This window comes from Castanea sativa, chromosome 4 (genome assembly GCF_040712315.1).
Source record: "Castanea sativa cultivar Marrone di Chiusa Pesio chromosome 4, ASM4071231v1".
Lineage (NCBI taxonomy): Eukaryota > Viridiplantae > Streptophyta > Magnoliopsida > Fagales > Fagaceae > Castanea > Castanea sativa.
Window position 1 is genome coordinate 32,815,252 of NC_134016.1, and position 23,290 is coordinate 32,838,541.

At 40.1% G+C, this 23,290-nt stretch overlaps 3 protein-coding genes across 3 annotated transcripts; all 3 read left to right on the forward strand.

Annotated features, from left to right (window-relative positions):
• The first annotated feature begins 9,687 nt into the window (after positions 1 to 9,687).
• LOC142632738 (uncharacterized) lies at positions 9,688 to 10,766 on the forward strand. Its single transcript, XM_075807087.1, has 2 exons — positions 9,688 to 10,616; positions 10,742 to 10,766. The coding sequence occupies exons 1-2, from the start codon at positions 9,688 to 9,690 to the stop codon at positions 10,764 to 10,766; spliced, it is 954 nt and encodes a 317-aa protein (XP_075663202.1).
• A 781-nt stretch (positions 10,767 to 11,547) lies between these two features.
• On the forward strand, positions 11,548 to 12,795 carry LOC142632739 (uncharacterized). The gene is made up of 2 exons (XM_075807088.1): positions 11,548 to 12,447; positions 12,493 to 12,795. The coding sequence occupies exons 1-2, from the start codon at positions 11,548 to 11,550 to the stop codon at positions 12,793 to 12,795; spliced, it is 1,203 nt and encodes a 400-aa protein (XP_075663203.1).
• Positions 12,796 to 13,023: 228 nt separating this feature from the next.
• Positions 13,024 to 13,365, forward strand: LOC142632740 (uncharacterized). The gene has a single exon (XM_075807089.1). The coding sequence runs from the start codon at positions 13,024 to 13,026 to the stop codon at positions 13,363 to 13,365; it is 342 nt and encodes a 113-aa protein (XP_075663204.1).
• The last annotated feature ends 9,925 nt before the right edge of the window (positions 13,366 to 23,290 follow it).

Here is a 23,290-nt window from a genome sequence, read left to right on the forward strand (position 1 = left end):
CTTTAAAATAAACCTTATATATGTCTAGAGTTGTGAGAAAAGAAACCCCAAACAAATATAGAAGACTGGGCCGAATTTCAGATCTGAAAATTATGAAATTGTAAGCTGCTGTCGAGCTATCTATTAAGCTTCACATTAAGTCTCGATAGCAAGCATCTATCGAGACTTAATGAACAACTTTTCTTCACTGGTTTCTTGAACTAATCTTCATGTCTTTAATACTTGACTTGAACAATATGTTTCTAGAAGTACTAAACTCATATTCAATCTACCCAATTACAAGTAAAGTGTATTTTGTCAAAAGATTAGCCAATTAAAATAAAATGTGATCCTAACAATCTCTCCTTTTAGCAATCTGTGACAAAACCAAAAAAGGAAATTATGAGAGAAGTCTAACACACCTATCCCATAATATGAAAAAGTACATAAGTCTAACCATAGTACAAACTCTTGAAAAACTTTGTAAGAAGAGTAATCATGACATGGTATACTTGCAACATGTCTTAACTGAAACACTTAAATAAGATTCATTAAGGCATCAAGTGTGAAACATAGACAAATTGTATACAAGAAGAAATATGTGTATAAAGATAGAAAATAAACATAGACACACACACACACACACACACATATATATATATCAAAGAATACAATGTATGTAAAAAAAATTGTCACAAGACCATGGTACATGTAATGAGAAAGAATACATCAAAACCTCACTACATCCTTCAAACACACTCAAAACTACTCTCCCTCTATCTAGTATGTCCTATGCTAGCTCTCCCCCTGACATCTAGACTACTCTCATCTACAAAACTACTTCCCCTTTTTGTCACGAGTGACAAAGGGTGTATCACTGAGAGGTCGTCATCTCGTCATCATACTCCAAGCCAGAAGCAACATCATCATCATCATCTCCACCATTCGAAGAAGAGGACTCCTCTAGGCTCTGGAGAAGGTAAGGGAGCAAAACCACCAAGCCGGGACTGGCGGCGAGCAATGTGACTAATTCTCATGTTCATCTGACATATCTCATCAGATAGATGGTCTAGACTACTACAAAAATCAGCACGCATGTACCGAAGTTGCTCCATGATGTCAACAAAGGAGATAGCAGGCTAAGATGAGGAAGAAGGGGCAGAGGATGAAGAAGGTTAAGAGGAAGGAATTGTAGGCTCTGTTGGGGCTGCATCGGAAGACTCCAGCTGCGACTGCTTTGCAGCAAGCTGTGCTGCACTTCGCCATATAGATTCCCTACTAATGGCACCCATAATGTAAAGCTAAGGAGAGGGAGGGATAGTGATATGCAGGTGTGTGAGGATACACATGATAGCCGAAGGAAAAATGAGCTTATCACATGTAGTCGTGTCACAATAGCAGTCGATGATAGACTCTATCATGTGTGAAGGAAAGTCTATAAAGAGACATTCCATGAGGGAAAGAAGAAAACAAGCACGAGACTCGGTTATAGTGTTATAGTGAGATTGTGGAATGAGTACAAAGGTCATCACTATATCAAGGATCCATGGATCCTTAGCAAACTCAATTGTGGAGAAATTGAGGGTACCTCCCCACAACATGGCCTTCTCATAGAAGAGTGAGTCCAACTCATCTCTAGAGATGGAAGAGAGATGCTCGTGACTAGGGTAATCTAGATGATCCACTTTAGGGACATGTAGTACCTCGGAAATGAAATCCGATGTGACTACGATATGTGTACCTTGGAATACCGTAGTAAACCTAGGTACAGAGGTATCGATAGCGTGCATGTTGGAGTAAAACTCCTGTATGAACACGTTGGGACACCTCGAGGGTTTCTCACAAAGAAAAGCCCATCCCCAAGAGCTAAATGCACTGGGTAGAGGAGTGTTTAGAAAATCAGACAAAATGACTTGGCGTTCCGAATGACCTGCCCGGTTAGAAAGGTTCTCAGAGAAGTCATCTCGTGCCTTCTTATCACGAAACCAAATAGAATCAGGAGAAAAAGAAGAAGATGAAGAACCTTGACGAATCGGGTTTTTAGAAGGAACATACTTTTTGGGTGCCATGATGAGGAGACTAAATGAGAGAGATTGAGATAAGAACAAAGGCACAACAGAAATATTTTAAAGCACCAGAAAGATGGAAAAAAAAAAAGAACTTGCAATGCATGAAGATGCATGAACATATGACGTGCAAAAATAAATTGCATCATGGGTAAAAACCTAATCCAACTTAATAGCACTCAAAAGATTTAATCAAGCACACAATCCTAGAATGCATGAAACATAGTTATAATAAACTTAGAATGTAATGCATGATCATATGAGTTCATTTCAACAACACCCAACCCAAAATTTTTGACAAAATCACAAAAACCCCTAAAAATTTCCCAAAAATTGAAAAATTAGGTCAAAAGATGCATGAATGCATGAAGAAAAGGAAAAAGAAAAGATTAAGAACACTTACCAAGTGAGGGAGACTTGGATTAGGCCGGAAAGATGATAGGAGGAGTGGTTTCTAAGGTAGAAAAGAATTTAGGTCACGAGAGAAAAGAGAGAGATCAAAATATTTGAGAAATAAAAATATCGGGTCGGACCTCAAACTATATATAGAAAACGCAGCTTGATAGATCGAGGAGGTATCAAGCTTCTATCAAGAATAAAAGCTCGATAGATCAAGAGGAATCGATGAGGCGTCGATGGAAAAAATTCTCAATAGATTGAGGAAGGTATCTAGAAGCTTGATACCTCCTCGATCGAGAAAGGTATTTATGGATCGAGTTATCTATCGAGAGGTATCAAGAAAAACCCAGAAAGCTTGATAAAAAGGCTTATATCAAGGTGTCGAGCAGGCATCGAGGTATCTACTAAAAGCCCTGAATAAGAGATTTTGAGGAGGAGAAACAACACAAGATGAATGCAAACAAGATAACCATCAAAGTAAGCATTCGAAGAGCATGTTTAAGCATAGAAACACAACCTCAACTCTAGATACAAAGCGTTCCTAGATCGAAAATAAAAGCTCGATAGATTAAGAGGAATCGATGAGGCGTCGATGGCAAAAATTCTCAATAGATTAAGGAAGGTATCTAGAAGCATGATACCTCCTTGATAAAGAAAGGTATTTATGGATTGAGTTATCTATCGAGAGGTATCAAGAAAAACCCAGAAAGCTCGATAAAAAGGCTTATATCAAGGAGGTGTCAAGCAGGTATCGAGTTATCTACTGAAAGCCCTGAAGAAGAGATTTTGAGGAGGAGAAACAACACAAGATGAATGCAAACAAGATAACCATCAAAGTAAGCACTCGAAGAGCATGTTTAAGCATAGAAACACAACCTTAACTCTAGATGCAAAGCGTTCCTAGATCGAAACACACACTAAACATGTCTAACCAAATTTTATTTCAAAAAGAAGTTTGGACAGTTTAAAGAGCATATACTACCACATGTATTCCTTGTGATGGTCAAATCACATTGTACCTGTACAATAGTATCAACGGTAGCAAAGATTATGCGTGTTGCATGTGAAACTTTTGCATGAGAGCAAGAGCATCATTATATGACAAATAATGACATAGGAGGATCAAACACAATCACACACAATCATCACTGTTTGATGGGGACTCTCACCTTTGAGATACATCATATTACTACCACATTTCCTTGAAACACGCTTGCAACCATATTAAAAACATTTTGATTCTTTTTGCTTTTCATGTTCTTTTCATATTTTTCTTTTAAGCATATCATGTATGGACATATAAGAGAGAGAAAAGAAAATACCCAATTATGTAAGCTTGAACATCCTTATTTTGTCTGTGCAAGTGCTACACCTTACCAAGTACGGCTTTTATGAATTGCACACAAATATTTTATGATTGATGAGTTTTAGTGGTGAGATGGTAATTTATGTCTTTCTCTTATAATTTTCTAATCCTTCCCATAAAAAAAAGTGATTTAAGATATGAAAGGTAAGTAATCAACCAAATCATAAAAATCACATAAAACGAGCCATAAAGCTCACATTGCTTAGTTGTGCATGGCGATGCTCATCTAAGTTACAAAAATACAAAGCTGGGAAACTTTGTTTCGAAGGTCATCAAAGGTACACAAGTACCAATATACACAAATACATACTGTTTTTGTAATTTTCTAATTTTTTTTATAAAAAAAAAACTTAAAACAAAGAAAAAACAAACAACAAAACAAACAAGTAAAGTATCAAAACTAGTTTGACTCAAACCACAACATAAACCATGCAAGAGATCATAAAAGAGGAGAAATCACTTAGGATCTTTTTCCTTCCAAATAGGAGACCTGGATGGAGATCCTTTCTTCTGCATGAACTTTTGTCCAGATGGATAAGGAGGAGAGTTGAAACCGTTGAAGTTTGAAAAAAGCACGAACGCCTTAGGAAGTTCACTAAGAGGGGCTAGAAAGAGTTGGAGTTGATTTTGGTTCCCCAAAGATGACACACTGTTGCTTTGTTGAGTGGATAACCACTTATAGCAATTTGGACGAGTGTGCCCAGATGCTCCACAATAGTGACAGAAATGAGGTTTTTTTGGTGGAAACTTCTTGTTGGTGAAGAGATGATTTTTTTGCCTAGTCTCATTCTTACCAACCTTAGGGGGTGCTCCTAAAATGGATTTACCCTTATCACTACTATCTTCACTTACATTCTCAGTATTAATATTAGTTACCTCATTGTTTTCAGAGTGATCATTATTAGCAGGAGGAACAAATATAACTCTATTCAAAGCATTAGAAGAGGTAATACAAGATGAGAGAGAGTGACCATACCCGAGACCTGTTCTGTCAGATATTGACTTCTAAACATTCAACATTTCATCCAGTTTGACACTTAAAGTCCTTTCTAGTTGTGCTTTAACCTAAAATAGTTTAGCATCCAATTTCTTGACCTTTTCAACAAGAAGATTGTTCTAAAATCTTAGTGTTCCAATGGTCTGATTAGCTTCATCAAATTTGGTGGAGATTTCCTCATGTTCCAACTCCACTTCACTAAGCTTTCTTGTGATCAACTTGTAGAGCTTTTCATGTTTCTCAGAGACCTTGTAGAGCTTGGTGTAAGTAGTGTAGATGTCACTCTTATCAACCATCTATTCAAATTTTGACTCCATCAGGTCTTCTTCTTCATCAACTTCCTTTGTTTCTCCCTCAGTAGACTCAACGGTAGCTGTAAAAGCACAAAAATCCCTTCTTGGTCACTCTCATCAAAATCTGCTTCTGGTTTTGAATCACTTAAGGTGACAGCTAGAGCTTTGCTCTTTCCAATGGATTTGAGGTATGTAGGACACCCTTATTTCATATGTCCAAATTCATGACACCCATAGCACTTTGGTTCAGTAGGAATACCGTTGCCTAGACCAACATCCTTGGATTCTCCCTTGCCTTTGTCTTGGGACTTATATTGAGAGAAAGCAAGCTGTTTGCGATCCTTGTCACCAGCTTTGACATTCACATTATTAATGAACTTCTTGAATTGTCTGGTGATATATGACTTCAGCTTGGTATCCTCATCATTGTCATCATTCTTGGTCTTCAAGGTCATGTTCTTGCCTTTGCCACCTTTGTCAACCCTTGCTAATCCTAGTTCATAGGTTTGCAAGTTCCCAATCAGTTTTGTCAAGGGAATAGAGTCAAGGTCCTTTGATTCTTCAATGACAGTAATCTTGGCATGGAATCTCTCAAGAAGTGATTTGAGGATCTTCTTAACAATCTTAGGCTCTGGAATCTGTTCTCCCAAATCGAATGTTGAATTCACTATGTCCTTAAGCTTGGCATAGAATTCATCAAATGATTCGTCCTCATCCATTGTAATTTCCTCAAAGCTGGTAGTGAGCCTTGAAGTTTAGAGTTCTTAACAGCCCTAGTGCCCTCATAAGTATTCTAAAGAATAGTCCAAGCTTCCTTGGCATTTTTAGTGGAAGAGATCTTCTTAAATTCTTCATTCGTTACAACACTAAATAGAGCATTCAATGCCCTACTGTTAAAGTTAATAGCCTTGATCTTGGTATCATCTCATGTTGCAAGTGGCTCTTTAGGCTTTTTCCAACCTACTTCACCTGCCAGCTAGACTTTCTCATCTATGGACTGCAAAGAAGCTCTCATGTGTATTTTCCAGTATGTATAGTTAGTCCCATCAAATAAAGGAGGAATAATCAAAGATTGTCCACAATTCATAACAATAGGGGTTAATGGATCACACAATAAAGATTAAAACCCAATCAGAGTGTGCCTACTCTGAGACCATTTGTCAAATCGTGAGCTATGTCATTCCACCTCAAAATCAATTGGTTATGAGGAAGACATACTTAAATCTTTTATGGCATTCAACATCACACTCCACGAGCCTATTTTTAGAGTGGTTGCAGGAAGTCAAATTATGGTCCCCCCAACAATCCCTCCCTCACAATGACACTCCCGTGACTCAAATCCATGACCTTGGCTCTAATACCACTTGTTGGGTTAAGATAGCTTGACCCCAGTTAAATAATTCAATTACCCAAGTTGATTAATGAGGTTCAATTGCATGCAAAATGTTAAGGTACCAAGAAATCACCAAAATACTAAATGCAATGGAAAATAAATTAACACGGTGATTTGTTGACAAATGGGGAAAACCTCGCAAGGCAAAAACCCTCCGATGGGTGATTTTAAAGTCACAATTCTCAAAAATCTTCTAATCAACAATCAAATGGTTAAAAATATAAGGAATATTACCAACTATACTTGGCCATCCCGAAATACCAACCTATAGTTGAACCTTTGCTTCAATACCCAATTGAATTTGATCTTGTAGTAACATTCTTTCCCTTAATGCCCAACCTTCAATTTGTGACTAACCCTTTGCATGGATCTCAAGTACGTGATTAACTCCAGCAACTTGAACAGATGTTGTTGGCTGCAAAGTTCTTTACTTCATTAACAATGAAGATCTGGAAGTACTTGATTACAAAACCCTATGGCGTACAAACACAATAGCTTCACACAAAGAATATAAGTCTCTTGGTCTCTGTATCCATGTGTGATGACCTTTAAAATAAGCATTATATATATCTATGGTTGTGAGAACAAAAACCCCAAACAAATATACAAGACTAGGTCGAATTTCAAATGTGAAAATTTCTAAAATTGTAATTCTTGATAGATCGAGCTGCTATTTAACTATCTATCGAGCTTTACATTAAATATCGATAGCAGATATCGGTTAAGCTATCTGTCAAGACTTAATGGATAGCTTTTCTTCACTTATTTCTTAGACTAATCTTCATGTCTTTAATACTTGACTTGAACAATATGTTTCTTGAAGTACTAAACCCATCTTAAATCTACTCAATTACAAGTAAAGTGCATTTTGTCAAAAGATTAACCAATTACAATAAAATATGACCCGAACAAATTTAAAGCAAGCATGCATGCATATGTAGAATACAAAGAATGTGCACAATGGCAATAGTTGAGTTATCTCTGGAAAAGCTCATATCCATATCTGTGGACACTACCGACACAGGAGATAATTATTGTGAGAAAACAATAGTAACTAGTAAGCCAATTTAACTGAAGTGATTCCCATGCATAGTGTGTAACTATTACGGCCCTTTTTTAAATATATTCTTTTTGATATCTTTGTTGAAGGTTGTCGGCGAAGAATTTGCTACGTACTGCAAATTCCAAACCACTCCAACGTAATCATTTTGCCTAGTCATAATAATTTCTTATATAAAAAACAAAAGCTAAAAAAAGAAAGACATTTATGTGTGATGGGACTGACGAAGTTAAACACCGACGAGGTAGCCTTTACGGACGAACCTGACCAATTATCTGCGTCATTGGAGAGAACGTTAATGCCATTCAATGCTGCCAATAATGCCTCAACCGTTACAAGACCAGCTGGACGAACCGGTGGAAACGCATTAAAACCCATTACTCCACCGGAGACGTTATCAGGGGAGTCATTAACACCCCAACGACTATAGTCCCCAAGGATATATAAAGCCCTCACAACACCAATACAAGGTACACACAGCATCACAACCTATACTAAGTTATTCTTGATATTTTGACTACTACCTTCTTTCACACTGACTTTGGCATCGGAGGCATTGTGGCAGGCACCACACCGGTGACCATTCGAGTAAGTTCTTGCTCCCATAGGTTTGTCGAAGTACAACCGGCACCATCTGGACAAACCCCCAAAGCAATCGACGAGATTCTGCTTCATCAATTTGGCGCCGTCTGTGGGGAACGATTTTCTCATACAACAAAAACGCGGTTCCTACCAACTCCAAATGGAATCCAACCAGGACTCAGCGGCCTTGGCACAGCAAGTTCGAACTCTCGCGGCCACCGTCGAAGAACTCATCAGACAGAATCAGGAAATGAGACAAAGGTTGCAGCAGGAGGAGAACCGGTCAAGAGCTGTCCAAGAGGACGAGGGGGACAGCCACGGAAGGAGTGACCGATGGAGAACCGTTACTCCAGAGGAACAACATTCCAACATCCTCCAAGAAATGAGAAAGGAGATGGACGAATTGAGAAATGCCATAAAAGAGAAGACGGATCGAAGCCTAGATAGATTGGTCAGGGCGACGGACTCCCCTTTTACCATGGCGGTCTTAGAACGACCAGTACTAGCAAAATTTCGGCTGCCTCAGCTCGAGCCTTTTGATGGGCTCAAGGATCCCCAAAATCACCTTAATACCTTCAAGACGACCCTAGGCCTTCAACAGCCCCCTGATGAGATCATGTGTCATTCCTTCCCTACTACGTTGAAGGGAGCTGGACGAGAGTGGTTCACGAGATTGCCCACTTCGTCCATCGACAACTTCGAGCAGTTAAGTAGTGCCTTCCTGTGCCATTTTGTCGGGGGGCAACGCCCCAAGAGACCAGCAGATCACCTACTCACTATTAAGCAAGGAGAGAAGGAGACCTTGCGGTCGTACGTAAAACGCTTCACTCGAGAAACCCTAAAGGTGGACGATGCGGACGACAAGGTCCAGCTGAAAATATTTAAAGTAGGGCTTAAGTCCAGAGAATTTGTCGTCTTACTGGCAAAAAATCTGCCCCGGACAATGGCGAAGATGCTACTGAAAGCCTAAAAGTACATGAATGCTGAGGACGCGTTGGCGGCCATCGTAGACGAGGAAAGGCCGAAGAATGAAGGAAGGAAGGAAGACGAACGCAGGGGACAAAAGAAGGAGCGCCCAAGCCGTCGAGGAGGTGACATTGACAAACGAAGGGACGAGAAAGCTCCACGACCGGTAAAATTCACACCTTTAATTATGCCTGTTGACAAGATTTTGACATAGATCCAGGATCAACACCACCTAAAATGGCCGAGACCCTTGCACTCGTCACCAAACATACGCGACAAAAACAAATACTGCCGGTTCCACAAGGATCACGGCCATTACACGGAGGATTGCTGAGACCTGAAAGGACAGATAGAAGAGTTGATACGAAAAGGAAAGCTTCAGAAGTATGTAAAAAAGGGGGACTCCGGCAGGTTCAAGGAGGGCGACAAGAGCCAACGCGAATCCTCGTCCAAGAATGAGATTTGCCCATCCCAACCACAACAGGATGTGATCGGGGAGATAAGCACAATCGCAGGGGGACCCTTCATGGGGGGATCATACAAGTCACTCAAGAAAGCATGCTAGAGGCAAGTAAACAGTGTCCATATGGAACCCCTATTGAAGCAAAGACAGACGAACCAGGATATATTCTTCAGCGAAGAGGATGCTCGGGGAATAAGGCAGCCCCATAACGACCCTCTGGTCATAGCACTCACAATCGAAGGGTTTAACACTAAGAGGATCCTTGTTGACAATGGCAGCTCTGCAGACATCATATACTTACCGGCCTTCCAACAGTTGAAACTAGATCCTGGTAGATTGCACCCGTTCAATTCCCCCCTCGTCAGCTTTAGCGGTGACAGAGTATACCCCAAGGGTATTGTGACGCTAAAGGTCACAATAGGCGCTTACTCGAAGCAGCAGACCCGTCATCTGGACTTCCTAGTGGTAGATTGCCCCTCCTCATATAATGTGATCATTGGGAGACCCACGCTCAACAGGTGGAAAGCAGCCACGTCCACCTACTGCCTAAAGATAAAATTCCTAACTGAAGACGGAGTCGGTGAGGTAAAAGGAGATCAAGTTTTGGCCAGAGAATGTTACCAAGCCGTGTTGGCTGCAGGAGAAAACCACACATGGACGATCGAGGGAGAAAAAGAAGACAACATGGAAGCCCTAGAAACGGTAGAACTCGTCGAGGGGGAAACTGCAAAGGTGACGAGGATAGGAATGACCTTAAGCCCCGAGATGAGAAATAAACTCGTCCACTTCCTTAAGGGAAACTTGGACGTATTTGCATGGAGTCAAGAGGATATACCCGGTATACCACGCCAAGTAATCCAGCACGAGTTGAAAACAGACCCCGAGAAAAAGCCCGTCCAACAGAGACGACGGGTCTTTACCCTCGAACGAAATCGAGCAATCACAGAAGAAGTTAACAGGTTGTTGCAGGCAGACTTCATCCGAGAGGTTTATTATCCCGAGTGGCTGGCCAATGTCGTGCTGGTGAAAAAAGCAAATGGAAAGTGGAGAATGTGCGTGGACTTTACGGACCTGAACAAGGCCTGCCCGAAGGATAGTTTTCCCCTGCCGAGGATAGATCAATTGGTAGATTCTACGGCTGGACATAAGTTACTAACATTCATGGATGCATTTTCAGGATACAACTAGATAAAAATGACTGAGGAAGATCAGGAAAAAACTGCTTTCATCACAAGTCAAGGACTCTACTGCTATAAGGTAATGCCCTTCGGACTGAAGAACGCAGGAGCAACATACCAAAGACTGGTAAACAAGATGTTCAGCAAGCAAATTGGTAGAAATATGGAGGTATATGTGGACGATATGCTCGTCAAGAGCAAAAAAGAGTTGACTCACCTGGACGATCTGGGAGAGACATTTGATACCCTTTGGAAATACCAGATGAAGCTGAATCCTAGTAAGTGTGTGTTCGGGGTGGCTTCAGGAAAGTTCTTAGGATTCATGGTGTCCCAAAAAGGAATAGAAGCAAATTCAGAGAAGGTTCAGGCAATACTCAACATGGCATCACCAAAGACCGTCAAGGAAGTCCAAAAGCTCACAGGGAGGATCGCTGCACTCAATAGGTTCGTCTCTAAAGCAACAGACAAATGCCTACCCTTCTTCAAGGCATTGAAACAAGCTTTTTCCTGGATTGATGAATACGAGGTAGCCTTCCAAGAGCTCAAACGTTACCTAGGTAATCCACCCCTCTTGAGTCCCTCAAAGGAAGGGAAAAACCTTTATTTATACCTAGCTGCGTTGTCCACGGTCGTCAATGCGGCATTGATCCGAGAGGAAGATAAGAAGCAGCTTCCAATTTACTACGTCAGTTAAGCCTTCCAGGGAGCAGAAGCCAAGTATCCCAAGATTGAGAAGATCGTTTTCGCCCTAATAGTAGCTTCGCGGAAGCTACGACCATACTTCGAAGCACATCCTATCCATGTAATGACGGACCAACCAATCAGAAAATCCATCAATAAACCTGAGGCAGCACGGAGAATGGTCCAGTGGGCAATCGAACTCAGTCAATTTGACATCGAATACCACCTCAGAACAGCCATCAAGGCACAAGCCCTAGCAGACTTTATTGTCGAGTTCACGCTTCCCGAAGATGATGACGACAGTGATGAGTTGGAAACATGGATGATTCAGACTGACGGTTCTTCAGCTCAAAAAGAGAGGGGGGTAGGGATCATCATAAACACCCCCGATGGAGAAAAACTCCGATATGGAGTCCAACTTAAGTTTCCAGCAACCAACAACGAGGCCGAGTACGAAGGGATACTGACGGGACTAAGGATTGGAAAAGCCCTTGGGATTAAGAACCTACTTATTCAGAGCTACTCCAAATTGGCAATAGGACAGATCAGGGACGAGTATGAGGCAAAAGAAGAGAGAATGCAAAAGTACCTTAAGCTGACAAAATATTTAGCCCGCGAGTTCGATAAGTTGGACTTCGCCTGGATCCCAAGAAACCAGAATATGGCGACTGATGAGGTTGTGAAAATGGCCTCGTCCGAAGAAGAATCGACGAACGGGGAGTTACTCATGGAGATTCAGAAGCAACCCAGCATTGAAGAATTCCCAATATTTTCCATTCTGAGCACGAATAGTTGGATGGCACCGATCGTGTCATTTCTTCAAGACGGGCATCTCCCTCGCGACACCCTAGAAGCCAAGAAGATTAAAACGAGAACGACCAGATTTACGATCCTGAATGATACCTTATACAAAAGGGGCTTCTCCCTGCCCTATTTGAAATGTGTCAACGAGGAGGAAGCCAAGTACGTTCTCCGAGAAGTCCACGAAGGGATTTGTGGAGACCACGCTGGGCCTAAATCTCTGGTAAGCAAAATTATTCGAACATGATATTTTTGGCCGACCATGCAGACAGACGCTACGGAGCTCGTCAGAAGGTGCGATAAGTGCCAGAGGTTTAGGAACGTCCAAAGGCTGCCAGTAGAAAAGATGACGACGATAACCTCTCCGTGGCCATTTGCACAATGGGGGATTGATATCGTCGGCCCTCTGCCTCAGGGAAAAGGACAGGTAAGGTTCCTGCTCGTTGCCATCGACTACTTCACAAAATGGGTCGAAGCAGAAGCAATAGGGACTATTACAGAGGCGAGGATCCATAATTTCGTGTGGAAGAACATAATTTGTAGGTTCGAGATTCCACGAACGATTATCTAGAATAATGGTCGTCAGTTCAATAGCCAGGGATTTAGAGACGTTTGCTCGGGACTAGGTATCAGGAACCAGTTCTCGTCCCTTGGACACCCACAAGCGAACAGACAAACAGAAGTAACTAACCAGACACTGCTCAGAATTATCAAAGCCCGACTAGACGAAGCAAAGGGCGCGTAGCCCGAAGAATTGCCCAACGTCTTATGGGCCTACAGAACAACAGCAAGAACGCCAATGGGAGAGACACCCTTCAAACTCACTTATGAAACTAAGGTGGTAATCCCAGTCGAGGTGGGTGTGGCCAGCACCAGGCGAGAAGTATTCCGCGAGGAGGACAACGACGATCAGCTTCGAATTAATCTGGATTGCTTAGACGAGGTAAGAAACAAGGCCTCCAGCAAGACGATGAAGTACCAGCAGAAGATGACCGAATACTATAACAAGAGGGTAAAGCTCAGAAGACTTGAAATTGGCGACCTCGTCCTACGCAAAGTCACCAATGCAACAAAAAATTCTGCCTATGGGAAGCTCGGTCCCACATGGGAAGGACCTTACAGAATCGTCCACTACTCCTAGCAAGGCAGCTACCACTTGGAAACCCTAGACGGGCAGAAACTACCGCGACCTTGGAACATTGAACACTTGAAGAAATACCATGGACAGATGTAACCCAAAGAATGTACCCAATCCTGAAAATTAATGAAATAACGATTCAAAAAAAATGTTTTCATACAGGTATCGTCGGTACGAATTCCCGAAAACCTGTTACGGCGTAGATGGATGTACACTACTGACGAAGGCAAAAAGATAAAGAATGCCTAAGTAATAAGATTCTGTGTAGACGGATGTACATTACTAACGAAGGCAAAAAGATAAAGAATGCCTAAGTAATAAGATTCCGCATAGACGGATGTACATTACTGACGAAGGCAAAAAGATAAAAAGAATGTCTAAGTAATAAGATTCCGCATAGATGGATGTACATTACTGACGAAGGCAAAAAGATAAAGAATGCCTAAGTAATAAGATTCCGCATAGACGGATGTACATTACTGACGAAGGAAAAAAGATAAAAAAAAAATGCCTAAGTAATAAGATTCCGCGTAGACGGATGTACATTATTGACGAAGGCAAAAAGATAAAAATGCCTAAGTAATAAGATTCCGCATAGACGGATGTACATTACTGACGAAGGAAAAAAGATAAAGGAAAATACCTAGCTAATAATATTCCTCGTAGAGGAATCGCGTCGCCAACGAAGGTAAAAAAGAAAAGAAAGGCATTCACCATTGTTTTTAAGCAAATACGATGTCATAAAGGCCTAAAAACCAAAGGCATTCACCATTGTTTATACATCAAAAAACCCATAAACACTAGGCTAAAAATACACATAAAATTTTTTTTAGATGTTCTAGAAATTGAGCCTTAAAACATATCAGGCACCTCAAAAAAAAAAAAAAAAGGAAAAAAGAGAGGGAATTTTTCTGATTGATAACAGGTTCAAACGTCCGGGACGACATCGTCTTCAGCTGGGGCCTCAAGAGCAGGAGCCTCGACGACTGGGACATCAATAGCGGGGAGGTCTCCAGGAACGTCAGCAGCCGCGGCTTGGGCAGCCTCGTCAGTAGAGATCTCCCTGTCCACTTCCTCCATGTCCAGCGTCTCCAGGTCAATCCCAGAAGGGTGCTTGATGCAGTACCTCCTTAAAAGCTCGAACCCTTTGAAATACCAGCTGAAGAGCACAGAGTTGTACTCCTCCGTCTGCTGGAAACCTTCGATAGCTCTGGAGGCGACGACCTTGATCTTTTCCTTCACGGTTGCCAGCTCCCCGTCCTTTTCCAGTACAAGTTGCTGCTCTACCTTCAGCTCGTCACTCAGCTTCTTGGCCTCATCCCTGGCTTGATGAACGTCCTCCATCGAAGCTATTAGATCTCTCTTCAGCTTCGAATTTTCCATCTCCAGGACCTTGATCCGAGAAAGCGAGGACTCAACCTTAACCTCCTGAGCAAGATACTTAGACGAAAGGTGAACAGTCTCTTCCAGCACCTAAAAAAAAAATATATATATATATATATATATATTAATATATACGCGACGAAATTTAGCCCAAAGCACACCAATGTAAGAAACATTTATATATATATATATATATATATATATATGTAGTCACCTAAAACGAGCAGGTTACCTGGACGAGCTTCTGGAGATGACGACTCATCAACTCATTTGGGGGCATACCCGAGAACACCTTTAGGTCTTCTGCGGTCACGACACCATGAGCTCGGTCCATCGCCAACTTCTCGTCATCCCAAATGGTTGACGAAGAAGTAGCCTCCTTCCCCCTATCTGATGTACGAGGCCTCTTCGAAGCAGGGGTTGGGATCTCCTCTACCGAAGTAGCTGGCGAAGCCGTCCTTGTCGTCTCGGCGCCGGAAACCATAGGAGTAGCTAAAGCAACCGGCGTGACGGAGGAAACCTTCCCTTTCACACGAACCACCTTCTTCCCGATGTTGGACAACGGTTCGTCCTTCTTGGATCGCATCTTCTCGTACATGCCCTTGTTAAAATTTAGTTGTCATCTCTGCGAAGAAGGAAAATATTGTAAAGGAACAAGGCAATTAAATACAGGTACGGGATTGAATTTGACGAACCCAAATACTTACTCTTCGTTCCTTCAATATCAAGGCTCCACAGGACGTAGGGAGACGGATCAGGACCAAGGTTGTAAAAGGCGAGCGTCTGCGGATCTACTAAGTCGTCCCAGTTTTTGATAGACTGGGAATACACAATGGCCGTCTCAACACGCTCCTTGTACCTGCTTTTGAGCTTTGGCCTCCTTTTGATTGCACAGAGATGAAAGAAATTAGTAACGATAACATTGGATCCAACAAGAAAAGGAAAGGAAAGGATACTGACGCACCTAAAGTCGGGGTTCCCCACCGACAAAGCAATCTGGGGATATCTCCCCAATCCCGGTTAGAGGGGGTCACAAAGTCGTCCCTAGACACAAACACAAATCTGGACTTCTAGTACCTGAAGGACGAAGGTAAGCCCTTGACGATCCTGGTTCTTCTCTCCCAAGGTACTAGCTCATAATACCCGTACTCCTTGGACTCTTTTAAACGATACAAATAAACGAGCTCATTTACCTTGATCATATCCTCGTTAGCAGCCAACCACATTTCCATACAGTTGACCACTATCCTCCATGAATTGGGCATAAGCTACCTAGGAGCGATACCCAAATAAGCTAAGAGCTCCATTACAAACGGGTGGACGGGAAGCCTTAGTCCACAAGTAAAAGCGGCCTCATAAAAGCACACTTCACCTGGAAAAAACTGACAAGCCCTCTCTTCGTCAGTAGGTCGACGGACCCGAACCCGTTTCGGGAATTGAAACCTATCCCTAAACCTACCCACAGCGTCAGAATCTAGCCCACACGCCTCCACGAGGGCATGAAAAGCCTTAACTTCTCTAAAGGACGATGCGGTAGTATCCCCCTCCATAAGATCACTGCTAGACGACAACCCCGTCTCGAGATCACTAGACCTAACCTCAGAAATCGACTGTTGCCCCCTCACCAAACCTTCGAACCAATCGACTGACTGGCGGAGCAAGGGAAACAAATCGCCCAAAACAACGCCTAAGCTGTTACCCACAAAAACGAAACCCTCCAAATTGGGAAAAACACCTAAGGACCCCCCTAAGTGAGCAAAAAGAAAGGAAATCGAAGGACAAGTTTCTCTAACTTCTAAACTACTGACCATGGACACCCAGACAAAGTACAAGTAAAAAGGAAAGTACTAAAAAAAAAAAAAACAAGAAACAGGAGCCAAAAAGAAAAGGAAATCAAACATTTGCGAAGAGGAAAAGAGAAAAGAAAGAAAAATAGAATAGAAAACGTACCTCAAAGAAAAGAAACAAGAAGCCCAACACGCACCAGCTCAAAGGGAAATGAAGAAATAGGTGGAAAAAATGCTCGGAGGGACAAACTGAAAATTGGGAGAAAATGTAAGATAAAGTAGGGGAGGAGAAGTTTAAAAACCAAATGGAAGTGAAACCGAAAATCGGCGGGAAACCCAAGGGTCATGCAATGAGGACATAATCCTTCTCCAACCACATCACGCCACGTGGCCACAACCCACGTAACGCCGCCACCACGCATTCAATGCGGCACGAAATCCCAAAGGTCCAACAAAAAACAAAAAAAAAACTGTTCGTCTTCCACGATCGTCACTAACGACCATGAAACCCGGGGGGCATCTGATGGGACTGACGAAGTTAAACATTGACGAGGTAGCCTTTACGGACGAACCTGACCAATTATCTGCGTCATTGGAGAGAACGTTAATGCCATTCAATGCTGCCAATAATGCCTCGACCGTTACAAGACCAGCTGGACGAACCGGTGGAAACGCATTAAAACCCATTACTCCACCGGAGACGTTATCAGGGGAGTCATTAACACCCCAACGGCTATAGTCCCCAAGGATATATAAAGCCCTCACAACACCAATACAAGGTACACACAGCATCACAACCTATACTAAGTTATTCTTGATATTTTGACTACTACCTTCTTTCACACTGACTTTGGCATCGGAGGCATTGTGGCAGGCACCACACCGATGACCATTCGAGTAAGTTCTTGCTCCCATAGGTTTGTCGGAGTACAACTGGCACCATCTGGACAAACCCCCAAAGCAATCGACGAGATTCTGCTTCATCAATGTGGCCTAAAATTTTGAGTGGGGCTTTTCTTTGAAGTCATTTTTTATGTATTAATTGCATGGTACACTCTAGAGAAAGCCAAATTGGCTATGTATCTTTACCCCATTACTTATTCCTATCCTTAGGTTTTTTTTTTTTTTTGGTCTCTCACTCTCTTTCGGCTTTTGAAGTAAAAAAAAGTTCAACCTCTATCATTAAAGTGTCGTTAGAGAAAGCCAAATTAGCTATGTATCTTTACCCCATTACTTATTCCTATCCTTAGGTTTTTTTTTTTTTTTTTGGTGGTCTCTCTCTCTCTTTCGGCTTTTGAAGTAAAAAAAAAGTTCAACCTCTATCATTAAAGTGTCGTTAGAGAAAGCCAAATTAACTATGTATCTTTACCCCATTACTTATTTCTATCCTTAGGTTTTTTTTTTTTTTGGGGTCTCTCTCTCTCTCTCTCTTTCGGCTTTTGAAGTAAAAAAAAGTTCAACCTCTATCATTAAATTGTCGTTCTTAATAAAAGTACCATAGTGAGGCTACCGAAAGTGTCCATATTGGGACGCACCAAATACTCGCTCATTGACCTTATTTATGAAAATTTGACTCCAATAAAAGAAAATGAAAATAGAAGTGGTGACTCATGTTTAAATTAATGACTGGGAAACTTTGATTGCTAAGTTTACATGTTGATCGTTCTGTAGTCCGTAATGATTCAAATGAGTGATTTTAGTCTCAAAAGTTTAAAAATTGTATAATGATCCTTCTGTTTTGTTCCCTTAATTGTTTCGTGTATGTAACTAATAGAAAAATGAGCTGGCATTTTTAATACCAACTTTTTCATTTAACTTTTTTACTACCTACCTTTTCATTTAACTTCATAAATTATTTTATTTATGTACAGTTTTTTTTTAATCCTAACTTTTTTTTCTTTCACTTTTTCAAAATATAAATATAATTTAACTCATTTTTAACACAAAAAGAAAAATTAGTAAAATGTCAAGTAAGCCAATACCAATTTGAAGAGTTAAGAAAATGATAAAGTTTAGTTACAAAATTGGTTGTAACTTAAGACCATAACCTTACTCACTATCTTTTTATTAATGGTAAATTTCGACAAATCTAATATTGGATTACATTTTCTTCTTATATTCTTCATACTTGCAAAATTTCTAAAAAATTAAATATTAGTAACTATGTCATCAATAAATTATTTAAAATTATGCATAAAATATGAACTTATAGATCATATAATAAATAATATCCAATTGACACAGAATTTGGTATGTGTATTAAGAATGTAAAGAGTATGCAATTCAACAGTTAGATTTTCAAAATATGAAGTAATATTTATTTTATTAAGTAAGGTGGTAGCTTAAGGCTACAACCAATTTTATCGCTAAATTCTATCCTTAAGAAAAACAAAAGCAATTCAGAGAATGAACTAACTATTCTGTACATATTTACTTAACTCAGACCACTTGCTCAAAAGTTAGGGATAATTCAAAATTTCTAAATGAATTCGTGTTTGCTTTTTGACAAACGCAAGAAATTGATAAATTGAACTTTGAAAATTTTCTTAGTTTGATTTTCCTCTCATTCCTCACTTGAAAAGTCTCATTCAATATAATGGTGGAGAGAAATGCAGGCCATCATAGTTTTTTCAAGCCCGAGCGAAAATTCAATAGAATCATAAAAGCTCAAGGAATCAAAGAGAATGATTTCTTCCTATGCTTACCATTGAAGGAGCAGAAAAGTAGATTGAGTTAGGATTGGGTTTGAATTGGGAAAGTACGAAACACCGGAATGGGAGTGATTTGGCAATGTGCAAATTTTTTCTAATAAAAATTTAGCTAACAGGCATGTCATTAAAAAATGGCACTTACTATGTTAGTCACATGCACAAGAAAATTATCGAATTAGAGATCAAGGTACCATTAACACTCATTTTTAAACTTTATTAGGGACTAAAAGCATTCAACTTATAAACTTTAAGGACCAACAATATATTTTGGCCTTATATCAATCAAACTCTCATAAAGTTAATGAGAGACATAGATCGGACAACTAAACAAGATATGTTAGAGAGGAAGGAGATAGCGTCACAAGTACGTGTAATGTTTGGGAACTATATCTACCAGGAAGGCCTTCATCTATTCATCTATTCATCTCATTTTTTGTAATTACTTTGCCAAAAAATAAATAATTTTAAAGGGTCCATTAGGCTCTATCCTACGTTACTAAGGAGCTAGGGTGTTGGATATTGGCTTTGTATTGTAACTACTTAAGCTACCTTAGGAGTTTTGGGATTTGTTTGGAGCTTACTCCTGGAAAGCTTACATCTGCTCCTCTCATGCTCCATAATATGAGAGAGAGAGAGAGAGAGAGTGAGAGAGACTATGGGATTGTGGTGCATTGAGAGAAACTATGTGACCGTGGTGTGTTTGTGCCTGATTGGGCCCTTCAAAAGTTGTAACTTTTTAAAAAATTTTAATGCATGTTGATTATGGCTACACAAAGGCTGTGGACTACTGAAGGGGATTCCAAACCCAATCTCATTACTATTACATCATACATGGTTCATATTCAACATTCAAGATACATATATATAGATATATAGAATTTTGAGAATAGAGAGGCATTAATATTTTTAGAAATTAGAGTTTGAATGTAACTGCACTGTCATTCTGGCAACAATTCTATTAGAATGTGGTTCTTTGAATGAAAGTCCAAAAGAGAGGCAGATAAACTGATTTTGTATCAACTCTTTCAAATCAAATCAGCAAACATGCATCTTGCTCAGTAGGTGTAGCTTGAAGTCTGACTGTGTGAAGCATGCAAATAGCGATGATCAGTTGGCATAAAGTTACGAATCTATATCAGTTATCCTACTATTTAATGGGATTAATATAGTCTAATTTTAGCCAATAATTGGGATCGACATTGCAGTCCTGAAATGGTTTCTTATTTATTTTTTTGGGATATTTAAACATGATTATCAGCTTCTACATTGAATGCTGAGCTGATTCAATAATTATGAAGAAGTAGCGACTTTGCTTGATTTTTGCTAACCCAGTTGTTCAAATGAGATAAATATGAAAGGTTAAGAGCTAAGAGAGCGAGAGAGAGAGAGAGAGAGAGATGGAAAAAATCAATATCTGGGTTTCTCTTATTATTATTATTATTATTTGGTAGAAAGTTTCTCTTACTTTTTTTAATGAATTATACTGCTACAAAGGTCCAAACACGAACAAAATTTTTAAATAACTATAAAATCTAAACAATATTATTAGTTAGGCAACGTTTCAAACTAATTTGATTTCTAACAAATCGAGTTTACTGAACTCGATTTTGGGCTTATAAATCGAGTACAATGTACTCGATTTCTCCGTTGCGGCACCGGTTGAGCTGGACAAAATGTCCACGTAGATTTAAAAATCGAGTCTATTAGACTCGTTTTAAGAACTCGAGTCTAATAGACTCGATTTGTGTTCAGTGTCCCAAAACTCTCTCCAACACTCAGTCTCGCTCTCACTCTCACCAAAACACTCTCAAACACATCACACACTTAGTCTCTCGCTCTCACTCTCAAAGCCACAGATCACACTCATCTCTCACTCTCAAAATCACAAAAATTCAAACACTCACTCTCTCTTTCATAGTCCCTCACTCTTAAACACCCAAACGCTCAAACCCACTCAAACACGAGACTCTCCCTCTCTCTGTCATTCTCCTCTCAACTCATCGGCGGCTCGGGCTCGTCGGTGGCTCGTTCTGTCGTCGGTGGCTCCTCTCAACTCATCAGCGGCTCGAGGCTCATCGATGGCTCGTTCTGTCGTCGGTGGCTCCTCTCCTCGTCGGACTGTGACCATCTCTCTGACCCACCGTCTCTCTCTCACTCTCAGGTAATTGATTCTTAAATTCCTTGCTTTATTTGTTTATTTTAATGAGCAATGTTATTGTATGACAAGTTCAAAGAATTTTATGACAAGTTCAACTGAGCTATGTTAATGAGAAAAAGGGGAATGTTGCCCAAAGGTTATTGTAGTTAGTTGAGGTTAACATAAATTAGGAGGGACAGGTCTCTAATCCTAGAGGGAACAGTTCCGGTTAAGTATTTATGGGAATGTACGAATAATCTGTGTTTCCCTTGGACTCGTTCATCAAACTTTTGAGGGATTTAGTTTGAAGTACATAAGAGGTTTAATTCATGACTACTAATCAATTGAACTAAAGACTGCAACTGATTTAATTAATCGAACTAAAAGGGCGACAAAGGTGATGGCGAGGGTGAGGGCGCCACCGATGCTTTGCAAATGGGGCACCAATTCTTCAACCCCAGCCACTGTTCTATGCAGTCCACATGAAACTTGTGCTCACACTGCAATCTACCCAGTTCATCTCCAACAACATACTCCTCCTGCACAAAAACATAAAAGACACTTCAGTTCAAAAGAAAAGTTAACATTTCAAACCCATGGCAATAGCTGATAGATAGCTTGTATCATTAGTTAATGCAATCCAGAAACTAACCGGATCAATTTCATTCGTTTATTTACAAGCACATCCAGTTTAATACAACTGAAAAACCATGACAACCCAAAATTACCTTCTACAAGATATTGGCTTGTTAGTTGATCAAGTACCAAACTGTCTAGTCAATGGGGCTTACAGCCCAGTGCCACTCTTCCCCCTCTTTATAATAGGCCAGGAAAAAAAAGAGAGTAACAAACTGTCTATTCAAGAAAAAGAAAAGAAAAGAGAGTAACAAATTGCCAAGGGATTGTAATTGTTTTTCCATAATTCAATAAGTATAACAAAGTAATGTTCACTGATTGAAAGCATTGGTTATATGGTTGGGACTTTGGGATTAAACTGATTTCAGTAAATTTTTCATAGCATAAATTTATATAATTTGTATTGGCCTGAAAATGTTGCCAAATGTGGGTCTTGAGTACTGTGAAGAGTTGAATTTAATGCTTAGTTTTGTCTGCACAGAAGTCTTTTGTACATGTTATTAATTTAGCCCGGAATGATTATAAAACACAGATATATTCTTAATATGGTTTGGGGGGTTAAACTGAACTTAATACACTTTTCGCAGAATAAAATTATATCATTTGTCTTGGTCTGAAGCAGGATTGATAAGCTGAGAACTATGGGTGTAGCTCATTGACCTAAAACCCATTTGATTGAGAATTCAATGTTGAATTTATCAATGGCAGGACTATCTGGCAAATCCTGCAACAACTGACCTGCCTCAGTGTGATTCTAGACCATACAATTGCAGAGAGATAGAGCAGGTATGTTGTAGCAATTTTGTTATTATTGTGTATTTGATTATACTCATTCCAACTACACGGTTTGCTTAGTATTCTACAGTCTTTAAGGGCTTCCTTAATGTGAATGTTAGTCAATACAAAAAGTTATTAACTTATTGGTCATGATGATGAGGTACAGCTGTACCGTGGTCAGTGGTGCCATCTTTATATGGATTCAGTTGTTTCTTTGTTGTAGACAACAGCATGCAACTGAATATACCTGGAATTGAAATTTAGAATCATATGATGATAAATGGCTTGATATAAGAAAATGAGTCTGATCATCTTGTTTCTTGCTATATAGCTTGTTGATATAGTAACAAATTTTTATCAAATGGTTCAGGGTATTCAACATGAATGGCATGGTATCCTGGTCTGGTGCCATATTTATATGATTGAGATGTTTCTAACACATAGTACCTTAGTTAACTTAGTGTAATTGGAATTGAATTAGAAAGCATTGTGATGTC